General features: G+C 43.9%; 1 protein-coding gene across 1 annotated transcript; it reads left to right on the top strand.

The window, feature by feature from the left end:
- Positions 1-7,413: 7,413 nt before the first annotated feature.
- Positions 7,414-20,251, top strand: LOC136652933 (vomeronasal type-2 receptor 26-like). The gene is made up of 4 exons (XM_066629856.1): positions 7,414-7,692; positions 8,723-9,559; positions 11,015-11,288; positions 19,347-20,251. Exons 1-4 carry the CDS (start codon positions 7,414-7,416, stop codon positions 20,249-20,251), a joined length of 2,295 nt encoding a protein of 764 aa, XP_066485953.1.
- The last annotated feature ends 1,779 nt before the right edge of the window (positions 20,252-22,030 follow it).

Raw genomic sequence — 22,030 nt, 5'->3', positions numbered from 1 at the left:
CCATCTCAGAAGGCGAAACGGGTGAGCTTTTCAGAGGGGAGGCCATGGCAGAAAACAGCAGCAACCGCAAAGGCTGAACGGCTTTCTCCCTCCCCCCCCAAAGGCCCTGGGCCTTAAATATAAGGACATGTCCAGACCTGTTCCCACTCCCCCTTTTTTCCCATTGGCGCCACACAGTGGTCCGAGAGCTATGAAACCTGTGCCTATTGGTCAGCGGTGATGGGGCGAGTTGTTTGAGTGGTCACATGAACCCCTTTCCCACACTTTATTGGCAGGCTCCTTTTCCCGCCAAACCAAATGTAGGGGTGCTACAAAACCCTTCCCTAGCGGTCGATGGGAGCGGGAGCAGTTCTTTGAGGGGTCACATGAACCCCCTTTCCCACACTTTATTGGCGGGCTCCTTTTCCCGCCAAACCAAATGTCGGGGTGCCACAAAACCACTCCCTAGCGGTCGAGGGGAACGGGGCGAGTTGTTTGAGCGGTCACATGAACCCCCTTTCCCACATTTTATTGGCGGGCTCCTTTTCCCGCCAAACCAAATGTCGGAGTGCCCCAAAAACCCTCCCCAGTGGTGGGGGACAGTGGGGAAAGTTGTTTGAGGGGTCACTTGAACCCCCTTAGGGTGCGGGATTTCCAGTAAAAAGGGGCGGGACCAGCTGTCAAAGTTAGTTTTGACATAAGGTATGTACTTCCTACTACTACTGACACTCAACACTTCAAACAAAGGGCAACAGCACCTCAAACAAAAGACAAAGGCTGCAACAAGAAGATGTCCCAGTAGGCTCCTGAACCAGTCCTGAGATTCATGGGGGGGGGGTTCAAAGAGTCCAAAAATAAATAAGAGAAGCAAAAGTAGTGGGGGGGGGGACTGGATATTCATCACACAAGGAAATGTACAATCCTGGCCTTAGTAATTTTTTCGAATGGCTCTGAATGCTGCTCACCTGTAGTGGTGGGCCTGGAGGAGGCATGGAGTAAAAGTACCAGGTGTTGCACGTGTAGGTCTTGTGGGGGTGGCAGCTGCTCTGGCAGGGGGAGGGAAGGATAGGATTGTGTCATTATTCAGGCAATTAGGCTACAATTGGATTCACACTTTTCTGGGTGTATTAGGGCCCAGTCCCATCCAACTTGGCAGGTGCGATAAGGCTGCAATGCCATCCTGAGGTAAATGTTTCCTTACTTTGAAAAAGCTTTCATGACAGCTACACCACTGAAGAATGCCCTGTTGATACTACTGCATCAGCCCTGCAAAGTAGGACAGGATTGGGTCCTTAGACATAGTAGGATATTCTTCTGAGCAGACATGCTTCAGATTGCTCTGTTAGAATCAATGCAACTTTTGGTAAATGACCTGTTCATATGCTCAGTCATCAACAGAAATTAACTTTTCCCACTACTGCCTCTCTGAGGAGCAGCGAGGAGAGTTCAGGAAATCTTTCAAACCTTTTTTTTTTTCCCTAGGAAAATCCAGACAAACAATTGCCATCAGGGAGGTCTTGACAAATGTGTAATTATCAAAGCGCCAATAATGATTTTTCCCTTTCTTGCAGAAAACATCCAGAAGAATAAAATCATGCATAGTTACTTTCAGAAAGCAGTTCTACGCAGAAGTCAGAGCTGAGATCCAGAGAGAGGAGTTCAATCAGTATTTTTTTCTTTAAATGTTTAGTCCATCAAACAATCAGAAACTTTTGGTGGCAGCTCTTTCTCTATAAATTCTATTTCTCAGTGATTCTTTGGAGAACTGTGTGAAATTCTAGAAAAGTTTTTATTTAATGACTTCTTAGCTCTTCTTCTGTTAATTTTGCAAACCAATTTACAGAAGCAAAAAAAGAAGACATATGAATAGATACATAAATATAATGCATCAGTAATAAACTGGATCAATACCTAGGAGAGAACAATGCAGCAGAGTGATCTGAAAGGGATTCCTACTGTGGGAGCCACTGTAAAAGAGAGAGGAGGTCAGAATGGAGGCTGGCAGCTGCAGCCTGCTTGGGGGTGCAGTTGCACCCAGGTGGTTAGTATTGCTGTACTTGTTGCTGCAGTCCTCTCGAGTTGTGTGTGAAGACATTAATCGCAGGTGTAGTTATCACAGAACCAGCCAAGACAACTTGTACAGGCCAGGAGACGCTGTGGTTGGTGGGATTCTCTCTCTCATACATCATAATAGATATCTGTCAGACTTTAGGCGTGCTCCACGACAGAGTCGTCTCTTGTATCAGTAAGTTTTTCTTTATGTTTTAGTAGGGGTAATAGTACTAAAAATGCTAATTTCTGGTTGCTGATAATGGTTGCAAACCACTGACTTGAAGACGGGGTGACAATGACAGTAGGTTTCACACTGTAGATCAGAAGCAGGTTGTTTATTGAAATATGTTTACACTTTGTTAAAACCGGCGTTGAAAGAGAGAGGAAAGCAGGAGCTTGTAAAAAGACAAGATCTGGATCTCTCACAATTGAAATGCACCCAAACCTGATGAACTAACCGACTGATGGAATCTTTCTGTAACACTTACGTACAAAGGAAACAGTAACTTTGACGAAAAATGCATGTTGTATTGTTAGAAAACACAGGCATGTGTGGCAACAGACAAAAGGGCATGCTCACTTCTAAAGCCTTGCCTGGTACTTTTGAACCCTGGAGTTTATAATCCTAACAATAATTTTTTTTGTCATAGGGCGCAGTTAGGATTGCCCCCTGAGTGATCTAATGAATTAAATTCTGAATAGTGTACTCTTTAACTGGTTTCTCAGTAGGAAGCCCCACATTTCTTAAATGGAACTTACTCCCAAGTAAGAGTAGATTGGATTGCAGCTTGCATTCACTTCCAAGTAAACATTAATATTAGTGTGAAATAAAGCTTGACTACATTTACTCTTACCTGGAAATAAAAGCTCGAGTATAAAAAAATGTGGGGTGGGCAGCCCAATCTTCATCCAAGGTGGCACAGCCAGGCTGCATGGCCTGCCCTGAATTCAATGCAATTTGGAAGCTGGCTGAAGGTCTCCTTAGGTTAAGGGGATTTTTTTCCCCTCGCCCTGAGTAAAGCCCCAGCTGTTCTATGAGTCTTCTCAGATTGGTGCTTACTTAAAAAACTGAAGGGAAGGGAGAGAGGCAAAAGATCAAAGCAAGACAGGTATGAATGTCAAAAGGGGAAATGCTTGACAAAGATGGCAAGAAGTTTAAAATGCAAAGAGGAGGTATAACAAGTTCCTTTTTTCCATTTATTTATTTAACTATAATAAACATAAAATAGAAAAACAAATACATACATAAACAAAATTCTAATAAAGCAGCAGGAGTGAAGCCAAAACATTCCCATACTTATAATCCAAATACATACAGTCCAAACATTAACAAATATTAATCTATACCACTAATAATTCAAAATCAATCTTCAAATCCAAAATACCTCAAATCCCCAACCTCTCTCTGATTCAAAAAATCAATAACTGGACTCCAATTCTTCAAAAGGTTTTCTGTTGAATTCTCCCTAAGCAAAATTGTTAATTTATCCATCTCCGCATAATCCATAAGTCTTATCCACCATTCCTCCACCGAAGGTATATTCATAGTCTTCCAATTTTGAGCATAAAGTATTCTGGCAGTGCTTATCATATACAAAAATAAAACTTCATTTTTTCTTTCCACATACTCATCTGTCATACCTAATAAAAATACTTCTGGCTTCAATTGTATATTTGTTTTTAAGATCAACTGTATCTGTGCGTGAATTTGTGAGCAATATTTTTTAACTTTTGAACACGTCCACCACATGTGGTAAAATGTTCCCTCTTGTTTCTTACATTTCCAACAACTATTGGACATAGTTTCATACATTTTGGCTAATTTACTTGGTGTCACATACCAACGATAGATCATTATATATATATTTTCCTTAATGTTAACATTCAAAGTAAATTTTGTCTGTTTTATCCATAATTTCTCCCATCTGTCCATTGAAAGTTCATAGCCCACATTTTTTGCCCACTGGATCATGCATTCCTTAACCTGTTCATCTTCTGTTTCAAACTTCAAAAGCAATTTATATATTTTAGATATTACCTGCTCATCTGATCTTAATTGTTTCTCCAATATTGTCTCTCCCTCTTCAAAACCATATAATTTTTTATCATTTTTAAATCTTTCTAATAATTGTAAATACATAAACCATTGGCAGTCAAAACCCTCTACAATCAATTCCTCTCTAGACTTCAAAATACATTGACCTTGATTACATTTCAATAAGTTCTTATACAATAACCATTTATCTCCTGGTACAGTTCCCAAACCAAAAAGTGCTTCTTGTGGTGAAGCTAAGAGTGGAATTTTGTTGTAAAACCTTTTCTTATAACGATTCCATATCTTCCACAGTGCATGTCTAACATAATGATTCTTGAATTCCATATTCACTTTCAACTTATCATACCAAAGATATCCATGCCAACCAAATCTTAAATCATATCCTTCTAACTTCAACAATTTTTTTGTTTTGCAACAATATCCATTCTTTAAGCCACAGAAAACAACATGATGCATAATAAGTCTTCAGATCAGGCAGTCCTAAACCTCCTCTTTCTTTTGCATCTTGCAAAATCTTAAATTTCACTCTTGGTTTTTTCCCTTGCCATATAAAACCTGTCACATCTTTCTGCCACTCTTTAAAAAGTTTTATCAGAGAGAAATATTGCTATATTCTGGAAAAGAAAAAGCATTTTTGGTAGTACATTCATTTTAATTACAGATATTCTTCCCAAAAAAGATAATTTCAACCTTTCCCATCTTGCAAAATCTTTATTGATTTCACCCCAAACTTTAACATAATTATTTTGAAATAACATACAATTCGTGTTTGTCAAAATAATACCTAAATACTTAATCTTCTTCTCCACTTTGAACCCAGTCTTATTCATCAGCTTCGATTGGTCTTGTTCGTTCATATTTTTAGATAAAATTTTAGTTTTCTGTTTATTTATCTTAAATCCTGCTAATGATTCAAACTTCTTCAACTTAACCATCAACAACTCTATGTCTTTTAAAGGTTTTTCTAAGATCAAAACCATATCATCTGCAAATGCTCTTAATTTAAAACATTCATTTTTAATCTTTGCACCATGTAGTCTTTCATCTTGTCTAATAACAAGTTAACAAGTTCCTGATGCAGTCCACTGAGTACTCCATTCCCCACCCCACCCCCAACATTTCCTATCCAGGCTATTCCAAGTGGATCTAGTTCATGCACTCTTTCGGTGAAAGGGAGTGCTTTTGGTAAACTGATAGCTGTTTTAATGATGAACTTATCAAACCAAGGGTCATCATGAGTTAATCTGATTGGATGAGTTACAACTCCCTGAACACCTAGATCTGCTCTTTGACCTGGTATGGTAGGTGGTCCCCAACCAGCTGAGCTGTGCCAATGTCAACAGGAGGACTGGTTGGAACCTATTCTCAAGGAGCCACACAAGAAGGCAGTGAATTCATACTTCGGCTTGGATGCCCTAATAGACCATTCTTCTGTGCTGGCTCTCAAGGAACAAGGTTCTTTCAGCCAGAAATCTCAATTGCTTGGTATAAGAGGCTGAACATAACAGAAATATCTGTTTTCTCAATTTCCATCTCAATAGTTTGGTATAAGAGGCTGAACATAACAGAAATTCAGCTGCGAGTTGAGTGGATACCAAAAACAGGCAAATACTTTCATCAATCAGGGATTCTTTGCATACATGGAAATGCAAAGCAATCCATGTATCCTACTACTTTTTAATTCCAGATTCTTTTTTTAAGAAGGGCCACACAGATAAAATGACATTAAAGCAAACTAATGAAATAGGAGTTCCACATCAATGACAACGTGTTTGATTTAACCCTCCCATCGCATCCAAACTCTAGTGTTCAAACAGTAAAGAAATAGTGATAGTATCTGCATGAAAAGATCAGGATATTCAAACATCAAGAAGGTCTATTATTTCATTTTGTGTGCATTGAATGCAAGCTAATTGTTGGTTCTTCAACTCAAGGATTTCATAATCAATAAGAAAACAACTAAGCATAGCCATCTATTAAATAATTGATATGCTATTGACACCCCACCCGGAGACATAGCTAGGTCACTTGACACCTGGGGCCCAAAAATTTTGTCACCCCATATGACACAATTAATTATCAATTGTTATTAATTATATTATTAATTAATTATATTCTCAATTAATTTATTGATTCACTTTTTTTACCACCCTACTTCTAAGCAACTCAGGTAGGTGAGACTGAGAGAGTAGTAGTCATGATATGAAATGAATGATATGAATGGTCATCAAATAAATGCAGTGAATATTTCCCCAAAAGCAATGGATGAAATTCTGCATCAGATGGGATATAACAAGATGGTATTATTCCTAAAAGTCACAATTTCCAAAATTTTGGAGGAAAATCCATTACGAGTTACAACCCTCTCCAATGCCCACCTTACCAACTGAAGTCTCTGTTTATTCTTTGGGGGGGGGGGGGTGCTGCCTTCTGGAGCATTTGTTGAGCTCCACTTTCATCAGATTGGGACCATGCAGCTAGCCTTGCATTCTCCTTTGCTTGGCTTGACCAGAAGCCAAAGCATGTTGGCTTACCGACGAGTAAACACAACCCTGTGGCTGACTTTCGCTTTCCATAGGTCTCAATATGTTCATCAGCTTGGAGGGAGGGACTTCCTTCTTGGGTGTTTTGGGGGGGCTTCTTTTATTGGATAGGAACCATTCTGGTGTCATTAGATTCCTCTCAAACTACCACCTCCGATGCACTAAAGCAAATTCGCCTACTCACGAGTAAATGCACAATAAGGCCCGGTTTCACTTTGTATAGGACTCCATACATTTTTTTGTTTCCATTTTTTGGCCATAACGTTTGATAGAAAGGAGATATTTTACCCTGGTATTTTTCATTTTATTCTGCTGGAAATTCCGCATCCAACAATAAATAGCATGATGGGGTTATTTGTAACCTCCATGTTAGCGATGTTGGGTTATTTGTGGTGTTCCCCCCCAAGGCTAGTACCTGGGGCAGACATTCCCTGCCCCTTGCTAGCTATGCCACTGACCCCATCCACTAGTAGAGGATACAGAAATGTTTCCATGTTCTTGCCCATCCTTTTCCAAAGTGTATCCTACTACCAATGATGAATGGTTTGGGGCAGTTGATTGCAATATCAAACATCCCTGCTTGAAAGATTGCAAGCAGGATTGGGTTGAATCCAGTTCTTCTCTGGGGTTAATCTTGCATTCTCAGTCTGGCATGGATAAGATGTTCTGCAGCTTGTGTGTGTGTGAAACTAATGACAATTATCTGTGATCAGAACTTTCTCATTCTCATGTGATACTCATTGCAGGATACTGAACAAAAATTATCAGCATGTCCTATCCTTGATGTTTACCATTCATGAGATCAACAACAATCCCAAGCTCTTGCCAAACAACACCTTGGGGTTCAACATCTATGACAACATGTTTGATTCAGCCATCACTTATGAGACCATGTTGAACCTCTTGTTCAAAGACCAAAGGACCACATCCCAAGACTCCTTCTTGTTTATACCCAATTACAAGTGTGGCAGAAGTAGTGATGTGATTTCAGTTTTTGGGGGGTACACCTCAGACAGTGCCATGCAGATGGCCACCATCCTGAGTCCATACAGGATTCCCCAGGTATGTCCATGAGTACTTTGAATCCCTTTGCTGTTATGTTTTCATTGGATGCAATTTTCTATTTACCTGCACATTTTTTGCAGTACAGAGTGGGGCATGATTTCAGCATGCAGAAGGTAAGAGGGGGTCTTCTTAGGGTGACGTTTGTCCCCTTGCCCCAGAATAGACCCAGCAGCTGCAATGGGTCAACTTGAACCTGTACCAGCAATACCACTGGCTGAAATCCAGTGGATCAGTCCAGGAAAAGGTTTAGGATACAGCATGTGCCAGCGCTGCTGAACCTATCCCCTTCTAAGTCTGATCCAACCATTCCCCATTCCCATCTCCTCAACATTTCACCTTCTCCCTGCCTTTCCCCACCTTGCACTGAACATACATGATCCAGTGAACATCCTAACATCTGTGAGAAAGCTCCGGCCATCCCGCTAGCACACCATTTCTCTGTGCTGTCACAAAGCACTTTTTGGCAATTTCATGACACTGTGCAACAGTGGAACATGACAAACTTAGGGCGCAATGCTGTCCTGCGCTGGAACAGGCAAGCCAGGAGGCTTGCACTGTATCCAGCACAGGATAGTGGCCACAAACAGCTCAGCCAGAGTGAAAGGGAAACATTTCCCCTTACCTCCGAGTAACAGCTGCTGGCCGCTATGGGTCTCTTTGGATTTGTGCCACCTCAACAGGTGGCTCAAGCCCGAAGAGAGCGGAGCAGCTTGAAGCCGCTCTGTTCTCCCTGGGAATGTGGGTTGGGAACTGGCATAATGGGATCCGCCTCCCACTCTCTTCCCGCCCACCCCCAGGGCCGCCCAAAACCTGCCCAGGAACGCCTTCCCCTGCCTTCCTTTTGTGCTTGCGTCAGCCAAAACTTAGGGCATGTTTGCGACCCTCCTGGGCTGGCGCAAGGGACTTGTACCAGCCCAAATATGGGTCTGGATTGTGGCCTTAGTGTAAGCTAAGTTTTAGTTGAATATCTGTTTGTAGTAAACATGGAATTTCTCAAAATTCTAATCAGGTTCATTCCATTCATTAGTTCACTCACAATGCCCATGAGGCCATGTTCAGTGATAAAAGAACGTTCTCTTCTTCCTACATCATGGCACCGAGGGAGACCCTTCAGCATGTGGGGATTGTCCAGCTGCTCCTGCATTTCAGGTGGACCTGGATTGGCCTCATCGTTGCAGATGATGATGACGGAGAAAGCTTCCTGAGGAAACTGACTCCTCTGCTTGCCCAGAATAGCATTTGCACTGCTCTCTTGATAAGAACTCAAGAACTGGAAGTCAAGGAGGATCCTCATGCCTTCCAAACTATAAAATTAGAAATTTTATCAACTGAAGCAAATGTGATTGTTGTCAATGGGAATTTTCAGTCGCTTTATTCCCTAATGCTCACCTTAGATCGCCTAGAATTCTTATGGAAGATTGAAATAGGGAAGGTTTGGATCGCAACTTCCAAGTGGGATTTCACTCTTGGAATCAGTTATTATGGCTTCTGTACAAAAACGTTCAATGGTGCTTTGTCTTTCTCAGTCCAGACAAACTCAGTTCCAGGATTCCAGGAATTTCTCCAGCATGTGAAGTCTGATGAACCACTGATGCATTTTCTCTGTGTGTTTTGGCGCTACGCATTCAATTGTATACCACCTAGTTTAACGTATATGAAACAGTATGGAAAAAAGTGTACAGGAGAGGAGAAGTTGGAAAACCTGCCTATCGCAATTTTTGAGATGAATATGAGTGAAGAGAGTTACAGTATCTACAATGCTGTCTATGCAACAGCACATGCTCTACATTTGTCACATTTATCCAGTGAAAGGAGACCAGGGGCTAGAAGAAACTTCAAGCATATGAACATTCAGCAGTGGCAGGTACAGTATCCACTTGAAAGAACTCTTAGTGAGGGTGAAATGAGTCCAGAGGACTGAACGGGGATAATGTCAAGAGACTGTCAAGAAGCTCATTGGAGATGGGTGAGTATGGGTGAGATGCAGCCACAATGTTCTCTGGTAAGCTGATAGGAAGGTAAAGGATCTCTGTTTCTTTGCTCTTTTCCTGTAACTTAGAGGTCCACAGTAGGATATTTGCATATGAGCCAACAGTTACGTGAATCCACTGATAGAATGGAAAGCATTTCTCAGGGTTTGTTTCTGTGGATTTCATTGTCTCCATTCTAGCTCATTTGCAAGTGGCCATGGGCTTTATCCAAAGGATTAATTATGACTAAGTTCACTGAAATTGCGGCACTTATATTCATATAAAAAAGGGCGCAATCCTAGCTATGCCCTATGCCGGCCCAGTCAGGGAGGGTTGCAAACATTCCGTAAAGCACGTTTGCGCCTCCTCGGGAGGAAGCCAGACCAGTGCTCTGAGAAGCACTAGCCTGCGGAGGCTGACGGAAGCCTCTGCGCCAGCTTCCCCCAGCACAAAAGGTAGGCGGGGTTGGGAAGGAGGAGGGATGAGGCATTCCTAGGCAGGGGGAGGGAGGGCAATGGGCGGCCCTGGGGGAAGGCGGGCAGAGAAGGGGAGGCGGGGCTTGGATCTGGAATTTAAGCTGTATCCCAACCCCCGTCCCCAGGGAGAACGGAGCGGCCTCAAGCTCTTGTGCTCTCCTTGGACTTTTGCCACCTCAGGAAGTGGCGCAAATTTCAGGAGACACATTGGGGCCAGCAGCCCTTACACAGATGTAAGGGGAAGAGTTTAACCTTGCCTCTGACTAAGCCGCTGCTGACCACAATCTTGCGCTGGATACTTTGCAAGCCTCCTGTGTTGCCTGTTCCAGCGCAAGTTAGGATTGCACCCTAAGGCTGCAATCTTATACACCAGAGGTTCTCAAACTTTGGCATTGCAACACTCGAGCCCGAGAATTTCTGAGCCTGTCATTCTTAAGATATGGGGTCATCAGGGTTATTTTCAGACTTACCGAGGCCCTCAGAGGTCCTCTAGAGGGTGGGGAAAACCTACAGGACCCGATGCAAGCCTCCCTGCACCTTTGAATGGCTGAAAAGCTCACATGACCAACTTCTGGTTTCGTGGAAACCTCTTTCTGGTTTACGAACCACTGCTATACACCTTTATCTGGGAATAAGCCCCACTGAAGTAAATGAGACTTGAAGACACGCATAGGCTGTTTCATTATTCCAGTGGTACTCAGTCATAACTAATCTGCAAGTGAGCTGAGTGAAAGGTGATGGCAGCCACCTATAGCATAGCCTTTTGCACATCTTGACTGACTGTAAAATGTGTGTCCAAGACAGAACCGTAGAGTGAAGAATAGGATGAAGAGACTGCACTTTGGTGATACTCAATTGTATGTCTGAATCTAGCTGAATTACTTTCTGGAAAACATCAACTTTAACAATGGTGCTGGCCATGAAGTCTTCTTTAAGAATGGGGAGTTGCAGACCGTGTATGACGTCATCAACTGGGTCACTTTCCCGAACCAGACCCTCCTTAGGATTCAGGTTGGAACAATTTCACCAAATCAAGAGTTGCTCATCAATGAAGATGCCATTGTGTGGCACAGCAGATTCAAGCAGGTGGGAATGAACCTCACAGCATGCAGAAAACAAGTACAAAGTACCAAGGTCCAGAAGGAACGTGAGTGAGCCAGCTGGCCACATACTGGACACCCGAGCACCTTGCCCTCCTCCAGTTTGTAAGAGAGCCACAAGGCAAGTTGCTCTGGGGTAATTTGTACCAAAGGCTAAATAAACTCAGCCTGTACTTACCAGATCACATTATTGTAATCAAGTAAAACGAATCTGTGATTATGCCTTGTTAAAATCCAGCAATTTGTGTCATGTTACCAAGTAGGAATAGTACTAAAGAAAAAGTTAGGCTGTAATCCTGTACAAACATACCTGAGAGTAAGTCCCTCTGAATACAATCGGACTTAGTTCAGAGTAAACTGGTATAGGATTGCATAGTTAGAGTGCAATCCTAACATCTTTAAGGCAATGCAAGTCCTCTGTGCCAAACTACAAGTTTTGCAAACGTGCTATAAAGCACATGCGTGACGACTCATGCTAGCCAATGAGGATGTGTGTTAGCCTTCCGGAACTGAATCCCAACTGGGCAGGGGTAGGTTTGTGCCACCCAAGGGTGACCATCATGGGGTGTTTGACAGGGTGGCAGGAGATTGATATGGGGGCGTTCTATGGTGGGGAAGGATGGCGCGGTCAGTGGACCGGGCACAGGAGGAGGAGGGTGGGACTGACCTGGAAACCTAGGCTGGATCCTAATCCCCTCCTTGCAAGCCCAGCGTTACAGCTGGCTGCTCAAATCTGCATCAGTGATTTTGATGGCGCAGATCCAAGTAGGCCCATCGGGTTGACTGCCAGGCTACATGGGTTAAGGGGAAATAAATCCCCTTACTGCAAGTTGTGCAGCAACCACCACCTACCCAATACTGGATACAACACAGGCCAGTAGGATTCCAATTCCAATTCCTGTTCCAATGCAGGATAGGACTGGCTTGCCCATCACTTCAATGGGAATTATCCAATTGTTCCTACTGCCTAGAAATGCGGCTGAGTTCAAGGGACTTCCTTAAATATCAGATTTGGCTTTGGTAAAATGTGTAGGGTGTTAGAATTTCTCAAACCTCTTCTGCATCTACATTTTAATTTAGCTAGCAAATTCTTAATGATTATAAATGTTCACGTCTAGTTCCTGATAAAATATGCCTTAAATAAAATTTTGAAATGACATCTTCAACTCTTGAGAAGGTGAGTTCCATTTTCTTATAGGTTTATTTTGCTCATGCTCAAAGAGCACTGGCGTTTCAGCAGGGAATCCAGTTTTGGAATATTTAACACTTATTATGCATGAATCTGAAATAAGAAAAAAAATAAACAACCTTCATTCACAATTTTTAAAGATAATGTAATCTTAAATCAAATCAAGTTTGAGCAAGTATGGGAAACCTATCCATTTGGTGGGTTTCTGCTTATTGCAAAAAGACTAAAAGTTCAACTGGAATTTCTCCTGTCCAACACTGCAAAATTTTGGAAGTAGACCTCAAAATTAAGTCAGTGCAGCAGAAATTTAAAGTATTAGTCAGAATTTAGCAGAGGCTTTTCTGAATATTTCCTGCAATATGTTTGATTATTAGATGCCCAATTCCACATGTGTTGAAAGTTGCCATCTTGGACACAGCAGGATAATTCAGGATGGACAACCTGTTTGTTGCTACAGCTGTAGGCCCTGCTCAGAAGACATGATTTCAAACCAGACAGGTGAGTAGCATTACCCCATTTCACCCCTGAAAATGTCTTCAGATATATGCGTACTATCACAGTTAAAAATAATACTGCTAAAATGAATTTATTTTCTCCAATCATATGGATAAAATGAATCTTGACATAGACATCAGTGGAGAAAAGGAATTCAGGACTGACTTAAGCCAATTAATTTCAAGTCCGTTGAAACTGAATTCAATTAATTTTCCATTAATTTCAGTAGGACTTAGGGACCAACATATGGTCCATTCACAGTGGCAGAACTCTTGGTCTGCTGCGGAACTGTAAAGCGTGTGGTGCTGTGATTCTGGTAAAACGAGAAGCTCTGGCACCAGGGCTGCCTCCCCTGAATGCCAAACACACACTTCTGAACAGAAGATGGGAGTTTGTTTGGCCCACATCTGGAACGCCCCACCTTAGTGGGGATTGATACCAAGCTGGAGCAGGGTGGGTCTGGAGCATATTGAAGCAACACACTCCCTGTTCACTTCCTGTTTGTTGCATGCTTGCAGGGAAATTCATGGAAATCTGCCCGCTTGCCCTTGGAGCAGTCTGAGTTCAAGTGGTTGCCTTTTAGGGCCATTTCGGAGTTTTTCTGTTCACCTGGATTGGCCACTGGTGGACAGCTTTTTCACCTTCCTCTGGCTGTGGGTGCATTGGGTCTTTTTCTTGTAGCCTGAAGAACCCCCTGGTCACTTTGCTTTTATAGGTAATGCGGGTCTGAAGGCATGAGCATGGCCATTGGTGTGCTCCTTGAGGCCAGCAAAGGCAGGGCTAAACCCATTTTCTGTACAACATGGCTGTGCCCACTTGTTTTCACTCAACCAAACAACAGTATAAAATTATGCATGGAGATAGCCATGTTTCCTAGCCCCAAGCTAGTTGGAAAGATTGCTAGCCTGGGAAACGGGCTAAACACAAAAAAGGAACATGACCCTAGTGTGCTAGAAGGGGGAAAATTAGCTCTCTAGCACTTCTAGTGCTAGAAGCTAAGAAATGAACACAGCTTGAGTCCTGATCAAGTTCCATCACTGTCATTGGGATGTTATTATCACTGTCGTACCCCTGCCCTGAAGGGCAGAGACAGTTGGTAGACAGGGGTGGGATCTGTCCAGTGCTGCTGAGACCGAATAAGCAAGACACTGAAAGGTGGAAGGCTATGAAGGTTGTTTATTGTTTCAGCAAGGCATGCCTGTAATTCAAACAAAGCGTCTCCCAAAAAGGGAAGTTCTCCGGTAACTTTCCACTTTGTCCCTCTCATACACTCGCCGCCTCCTCACTTTCTTAAGGGAAGTAGCCTTGTCTCGTTTGACCGTTTTGAGTATGTTTGCTTTTTCTAATTTTATAAGTGTCTGAAGGATATGTCTGGCTTGCGGTTTTAGACACTTTGTTAACTTGTCAGCAAAAAGGGCCTGTCATTGATAAGATTAGCAAAGCAGTAAGTTTTAAGCGTTCCCCTAAATTCATGCTTTTCCTGTCTTTGTTTCTTACTACCACCCCACCCCCACCCCCGTTACTCTGTATTGATTGTTGCTACACGTTCTCGGTTTGGAAGGAGAGAAGGGGTTTGAGACAGGCAGGCATCCGTTTCCCCTGCTTGAGGGTGTGGGGGGTCCCAATGATGTGATCTTGGGGACCTACATTCTCACCTTAAAGTTGCTGCATAGCAATATATTGCTCTGATAAATGAGAATTTACTTTACTCAGACCAGTGGCCTGTGCAACATACATAGAAACTTGCGTTGGTTTGTGCTTTAAACTAAGCAAAAATTACAGGCAGGCAGGGAGGCACTGAATGCAACAACAGCAGCCTACAACTATTACTAAGACAGCAGCAGCTGCTGCTAAGATTCCCTTCATCCGCCCTCCCCATCCGGAGAGCCATTCCCACCAAGTGTGCCCTTGTTTTATAGACTCCCCATATTGGAGTATTAGGCTCTCTAGGTGCCTAATATTGTCTTCTGCTTTCACTGAGAAGTTTGAGGAGTATACACAATACTGGGTACCAAATAGGGCACAGACTCCTCCTTTAGAAGCCAGGATCAGATCAACCGAGCCCAGGTGTGGACTTGGCCTCCCAGTGATGGTATTATCTGAATCTAACATATGAGTGAAAAGGTTGCCAGAGGTATTTGTCACTGACCGGTTATGTACCGCTTTCCATATTCCTGTGTCATTCCAGAACTGCCACAGGGTAGTGAGGTTAACTTGTGGTCCCTTAGTCTCCCCGAATCTTATTAATGGTTGAGATACATTTTTAGGCTTGAAGTGCCACTGCCAAGGGGAGCTCTGATTTGTTATGATTTTAAGGAAGCCTGTAAAATTAAATGCTGGGGATACATAATCTACCCAGTCATCAGATGCGAAGTCTCTTAAGTCCCCTATGAGGGGAACTCCAGACTGGGAGCTAAAAGGCAAATGCATACAGATGTAACCATCCGTGTGACTTATGTTTGATGCTACTGCCTGAAAGGTTTGTACTGCTAGGTTCTCATTCCATTTCTCTGAGATCTCTCTTGCCCCTACCTGCAATTAAGTGAATTGATTGTAATTGGTCAGGGTCACGTGGTGTCACTGTGCCACACTGTGGGTTTTCTCCTAGCCCCCAAAAGTGTCTAGATCGTTCAGGGTTTTTCAAGAATACTGTTGCTTTGTGTGGATCAATGTTGGGATAGGTGATTACCTTAGTTGGAGGCAGTTTAACAGCTCCCCCCCCCCCATATACTTTAGGTTATTTTAAACAACCACTTGAGTCCTAAATTGTTTCTTTCGCTGTCTTCTTGCACCCTGGTAACAGTCCAGTTCTCGGGTACCTCAACCTTCTTCAGCCGGGAGTGATGGATCCAGTTCTTCTCTCCTTCAACTTTTGCTGCAGTGTAGGTGGTCAGGAGCACGAGGCGCGGCTTCTCTTTCCATTAGGGCTGGAGCGGGGTATCCTTCCAGGTCTTCACCAGCATGTAATCACCTGGCTGTAGACTGTGGACTGGAGCATCCAGCAGGACAGGACTGATGTCTCGCACGTACCTGTGAAGAGAACGCAAAACTGCAGAAAGAGAGCACATATACTGGCAATGCAAAACATTCCTGGTTTCCCATGTTACATTTATGAGTTTAGCCTCCTCAAACGTCCTGGTGACTGACCAAGTTCTCCCAAAAAGGAGTTCAAAGGGGGACAGCCCTCTCCAACTATGGGGCAGGTTCGAGTAGGAAATGCTTCGGGCCATCCAGAGAATCTGTCTACAAACACTAACAGGTAGCGCTTTCCTTCTGCGGGAGGTAACTCAGTGAAGTCTACCTGCCATTCCATGCCTGGTCCTTCTGCAGGGAAATGGGACTAGAGTCTTCTGGACTCCCCCTTTGGGGTTGGTTCTTTGGCAGATTTCACAGTTCTTGACATTGTACCGGATTTCCCGAGCTATTCCTCTCGTTATGAAGTATTTCTACATTAACTGAATCATTGCTTCCTCTCCTCCATGGGTTCCTTCATGTAACTGAGTCACAATTGTTATTTTCAATGCTTTTGGTAACAAAACTTGCTTGTCTGAGTTGATTCTCCATCCCCCTGCGGTGAGCTCAAGTTTTAGCTTGTCTGCTAGCTCTAACTCCTCTTGATCATAGGGGGGCTTCTGTGGGAGGGGAATTACTGGCAATAGGGCTCTGGCAATGATGGGCGGCCCTTGTCTCGCAGCTCGCTTAGCTATTGCATCAGCATTCTCAAGAGGGGTAACTTTCAAGTCTTCCCTGGCTGCATATTGGGAGTCAGTGCTTAGGCTGCAATCATGAATAATTGGTCTGGTTGCATGGTTTAGAGTGTTACAGAGCTGAAGCTTTACGTGCCCATTTTCCCATAAAATTGTTTGGTATCTTCCCAACCATGCTTGGGTGATCCAGAGGTCTCCCTTTTGTTCTAGCAGAGTCTTGACCATGTGTGGAGTGTATGCTGTCCATTTCCCCAGGGCGATTTTGCGAGCCTCTTTAATCAGAAGGGTTGTGGCAGCTACCGCTCGCAGGCAAGGTGGTCATCCTGCAGCTACTGTGTCTAGCTGCTTGAATAAATAAGCCACAGTTCTGGGGTTTTCTCCTACTTTTTGGATCAGGATGCCTAGGGCCACTCCTCACTTTTCACACACAAACAGTGAGAATGGTTGGCTAGGCTGGGGCAGCCCTAAGGCTGGTGTCTCCATCAGTCTCCTTTTCAGCACTTTGATTGAGTTTTTCGCTTCAGGAGTTAATTCAAAAGCACTGTTCTCAGGCCCTTTGAGGCAGTCATGGAGGGGTTTTGCCCACCAACTGAACTCAGGCATCCAGAGCCTGCTATAGGAAGCCATCCCTAAGAAAGTGCGAAGTTCTCCTCGGTTTTTGGGCTCAGGAATCTGACAGATAGCTTTCTTTCTTTCCATGTGGCCATTTCCATGGGAGTCCATGGACGGTAGACAGCGAAGTTGGTTACAACCGCAGACCGCTCTCCTTCTCCATTCCCGGTCTGAGGTCTCAATACTAAGGGTTGGGTCTCTAGTGGGTACAGCAGGGCTGGAGCTGTTGGCTGGGTTTCTACTCTGCTGTCTGCATATGGTGGGGGTGAGTGTAGTGTTTTGGGCCCTCACCAGGGAGCTGCTGAGGCTGTACACTATTATCCCCCCCACCCATTTCAAGTATATTTTTAGTTGTACTTAAATTGCATATGTCACATAAGTCCTTTCTATTCCACAGGGTCTCAAACAGCTGGGCATACATGTGCTCAGTCCATTTATCAGTCCACTGGAGAAATAGGAGCAGCTGCAAGATGGTGTTTCCATCCACTGAACCCTGGAGCGACCACCTCGCCCCGGATTCTAGTGAATATTGTGGCCAAACAACACAAAAAGCGCTTTGCTCTACCTCTGCTCATAGGGTCCCCTCCTCCCACTGCTTCGTAATTCCTCAAGACACATTCAAGTAAGGTACAGCCCCCCCTGGGCTTTGAGCTACCTTGAACAATTCCTTGACCTTCCTAGGAGGCGTCCCTCCGACCCATAAACTTATGGTGTACCTTACCTGTTCCTTGACGCATCCCTGAGCATTTTAAGTCAGTCCCCCTGACTGTTGCGGGTGTTCCTTGACGCGTCCCTGGGCAGCCGGTCCCCAGACCGCTGTGGGCCTTCCTTTTGCCTTCGACCTGGGTTGCATTGTCCTCTGCGATCTCCACGTCTCGGGGCCGGTCCCCCGCAGGGAGTTCCCTCCATTGAAGAAGCTGGTGCATGCTGGGAAGTCCCATTGGTCACCACCGCCACAGATTTGACACTGTTGAGAGACTTGGACAAGGTCAATTTGGGGTCTGGCCTTTGAGCCCCACACAGATTGGGTGCCAGAAAACTGTCGTACCCCTGCCCCAAAGGGCAGAGTCAGTTTGTAGACGGGGTGGGTTCTGTGCAGTGCCGCTGATACCAAATGAGCAAGACATTGAAGGGTGGAAGGCTATGAAAGCTATTTATTGTTTCAGCAAGACATGGCTGCGGCCCCTGGGAGCCGCAGCTCAAATCCAAAAGGCACCCTCCAGTGGGGTGTGACACTTTTTTATACATTTCGGTTGTACTTCAAACAAAGCATCTCCCAAAAAGGGAAGTTCTCTGGTAACTTTCCACTTTGTCCCTCTCATACACTCGCTGCCTCCTCACTTTCTTAAGGGAAGTAGCCTTGTCTCATTTGACCGTTTCGAGTATGTTTGCTTTTTCTAATTTTATAAGTGTCTGAAGGATATGTCTGGCTTGCGGTTTTAGGCACTTTGTTAACTTGTCAGCAAAAAGGGTCTGTCATTGATAAGATTAGCAAAGCAGTAAGTTTTAAGTGTTCCCCTAAATTCATGCTTTTCCTGTCTTTGTTTCTTTCCACCCCCCCCCCCCGTTACTCTGTATTGATGGTTTGCTACAGGTTTTTGGTTTGGAAGGAGAGAAGGGGATTGAGTCTGGAACGCAGGCATCATCACTAAGGGCCCAATCCTATCCCACTTTCTAGTGCTGATGCAGCCATGCAAACATGGCATGTGATGCATCCTGTGGTGTGGGGAAAGTCAGAGAGGCCTTGGTCCCTTACCTTGGACCTGCATTGTGTTTGCATTGGTGCTGGAAACTTGGATAGGATGGGGCTCAAATTTATGTACATAGGGTTGCAATAGTGCACGTACATACCAAGGAGTAACTACCACTGAAATCGAAGGGCCTAACTTCTGAGCAGAAATGCATAGAGCTACATTGTAAGCCGGTGGGTATCTGCTGATAGGGCTGGGTTTACATTCCTTCTCATAGAAGTGTTAGAGTGCTTAAAAAGATTGCCTGCAAGAGTTATTGGCAGGCTGACACAGACATAACATCATAGCTATGTTAAAAAACAGTACTATGTACATTAACAAAGTTATTAATATTTTATTTCTCACCTTCAGATGCAGTGCACTGTATCAAGTGCCCAGAAGATCAATATCCAAACAAGAACCAAGATCAATGTCTTCCTAAGGAAATCAGCTTCCTCTCCTACCAAGAATCTTTGGGGATCCTTTTGGTTTCCCTGGCTATTTCCTTGGCTGTGCTGACAGGGTTGGTGGTGCAAACGTTCCTGAAGAACTGGGAGACTCCCATTGTCAAAGCCAATAACCGGAACCTCACCTGCATCCTCCTCACCTCCATCCTGCTCTGCTACTTTTCCTCCCTTCTATTCATTGGCAAACCAGGGAAAGTGACCTGCCTTCTCCGCCAAGCAACCTTTGGCACCATTTTCTCCATAGCGGTTTCTTGTGTGCTGGCAAAAACAATCCTCGTGGTTCTGGCCTTCATGGCTACAAAACCAGGCCACAGGATGAGAAAATGGCTAGGGCAAAATCTGGCCAGCTCCATTGTTTTGTGCTGCTCTCTCATCCAGGTGGGCATTTGCACTGCATGGCTGTCAACCTCTCCTCCATTTCCTGATGCTGACCTGCACTCCCAGCCTGGACTCATCATTCTGGAATGCAATGAAGGTTCTGCCACCATGTTCTATTATGTTCTGAGCTATATGGGCTTTCTGGCCCTCATCAGCTTCACTGTCGCTTTCCTAGCCAGAAAATTGCCAGACACTTTCAATGAGGCCAAGTTCATCACCTTCAGCATGCTGGTCTTCTGCAGTGTTTGGATCTCCTTTATTCCAGGATATATGAGCACCAAGGGGAAGAACATAGTTGTGGTGGAAGTGTTTGCCATCTTAGCCTCCAACACTGGCCTCTTGGCTTGCATCTTTCTCCCCAAATGTTATATTATGCTTTTAAGAGCTGATCTGAACTTCAAGAAACTCAGAGAACAGGGAATGAATATTTGACACCCTTTAAAATGTTTTCTTCATTTCGCTACATTTATATGTTGGTATGCTCAAATATGACTGAATGCCTTTCCAAAGCCCAATGGAAAACTTGCTCTGTTACGTGAAAATCACCTTTTTCCTTTTAGGTGTGATTTTCTCTCTATATCTGGTTATGTACTGTGGACTAAGTGTCCATACGTTTAACAATTCAAGTGTCCTACATTCAACAATCAGGTCAAGTCATAAACACAACCTCCACCTCCCTGTGGTTACACATATAGGTATCTTAAATCCACCTCCCTATGAAGACGTCTGGTATCTTAAATCATTGTTTAAGTGTCTCCTATTTGTTGTATTGTTTTAACTCAATCACTGCTTAAGTACTGTATGCAAACTGGAACTGCCTTCTTGTGTTGATGATTCATGGTATTGTTTAAGCCAGCCACAGACCCCATTGAATTCTGCTGATAATCCTTTCAATGTTTTACACACTCGCAAGCACCCAGCAGGTAGTAAGGAAGCTTCAATCCAACTTAGCTCTGTTTTGAAAAAAACCCCTTTTTAAGAGAGGGCTTCTGCCCACATGCTCTCTCTCTGGCTCCCCCTCCAAGGACCAACACATCTGTGTTGTGTCAGAGGGTCCTCCACACAGGACTCTCCCCCCCATCCAACAGACCTACAGGACAGATAACTATCTTGCGTCTGGAACTTTTTCCCTTCTTCCCCCCTTTTTCTCCCCTTCTCTCCCTATCTTTAGTTAGCAACTGGGTTTGGCAGATCAGGGACCGCTAAAATCCTTCCCTACAACCTTTCCTTTTTCTAATTTCCATGGATGCACCAAATACTCTTTACACACAACCATCATGAAAGCTAGGTACACTGGATTCAAGCATTAGGACAAAGAAACATATACTTATCAATTTTCCATGTGCATTATGTTTACCTTTGTGCTTTTGTAATAAAACTATAATGTTTTATTAAAAGTTATCTTTCTCTCAGTCTCCTTTTTAAGCTAAAGGGAATTTCTCTGCATTACGCCGTCTTGTTATCCAGCCTGCGATCCTGAGGTTCCAATAAGGGTAGTGTAATAATTCCCCCTAAACAAAACAGCCCTTTTGGTAACAGCTCCACTTAGAGACTGGCAAACCCCCGGCCAGCTTAGTTTAAGACAGTCACTTATGACAATGTATTTTTCTCAAAGAATGAGAAATATCCTTTCATTCCCAAGGTCATTACACCCTTTAATACTCCCAAATTGCTAGATGGCCACCCCCTTCCCTTTTCCTACAAGTAACCTGGGAGCAGCAACATGGGAAGACAAATAGAGAGAAGTGTAGTAATTTCGCACAAGTGCTGGCCTTTGAAATGCTTTAGCATATTTGGCAACATAGCAGACACATCAGCTATGTATGCAAAGCACACTGTGCTAGCCTTGAGGTATGCTAAGTCACGAAGCCCAGTGCCTGTGAACAACAGGATGTTAAGCCGTCATTGTTTAGGAATGCGTCTTGTGATTAGCTAGGCCCAAGCTAGCTGTAACCAGTAGCTTATCAGTTTGTTTCATGTGTTTTAAGACTCAATAAAAGCTTGGAGAAGGCTGGCAGGAGGTGGACTCTCTCTCTATCTCTCCGTCCCGCTTCTAGCTCTCTTCCCCGGCATCTCTACATTTGAATCCTTGTCTGCGTCTCATTCATTGCTCTGACTTCCTGCTGCTCCAGTTCTAACTTTCAACCCTTCAGTGCTCTCTGCACTCCCTCAAGCAACGAAGCCCTAAGCCTTGTGTGCTTCCCAAGTAGC

The sequence above is a fragment of the Tiliqua scincoides genome, chromosome 5 (genome assembly GCF_035046505.1).
Source record: "Tiliqua scincoides isolate rTilSci1 chromosome 5, rTilSci1.hap2, whole genome shotgun sequence".
NCBI classification, from domain to species: Eukaryota; Metazoa; Chordata; class Lepidosauria; order Squamata; family Scincidae; genus Tiliqua; species Tiliqua scincoides.
This window is presented reverse-complemented; position numbering and strand designations above follow the sequence as displayed.

Excerpts from the sequence above, each read along its gene's own strand:
- LOC136652933 (XM_066629856.1), top strand. The coding sequence starts at position 7,414 with ATGTTTACCATTCATGAGATCAACAACAATCCCAAGCTCTTGCCAAAC. Across the intron at positions 9,560-11,014 it reads TGAACATTCAGCAGTGGCAG|CTGAATTACTTTCTGGAAAA; the intron begins GTACAGTATCCA and ends GTCTGAATCTAG. Across the intron at positions 11,289-19,346 it reads TACCAAGGTCCAGAAGGAAC|ATGCAGTGCACTGTATCAAG; the intron begins GTGAGTGAGCCA and ends TCTCACCTTCAG.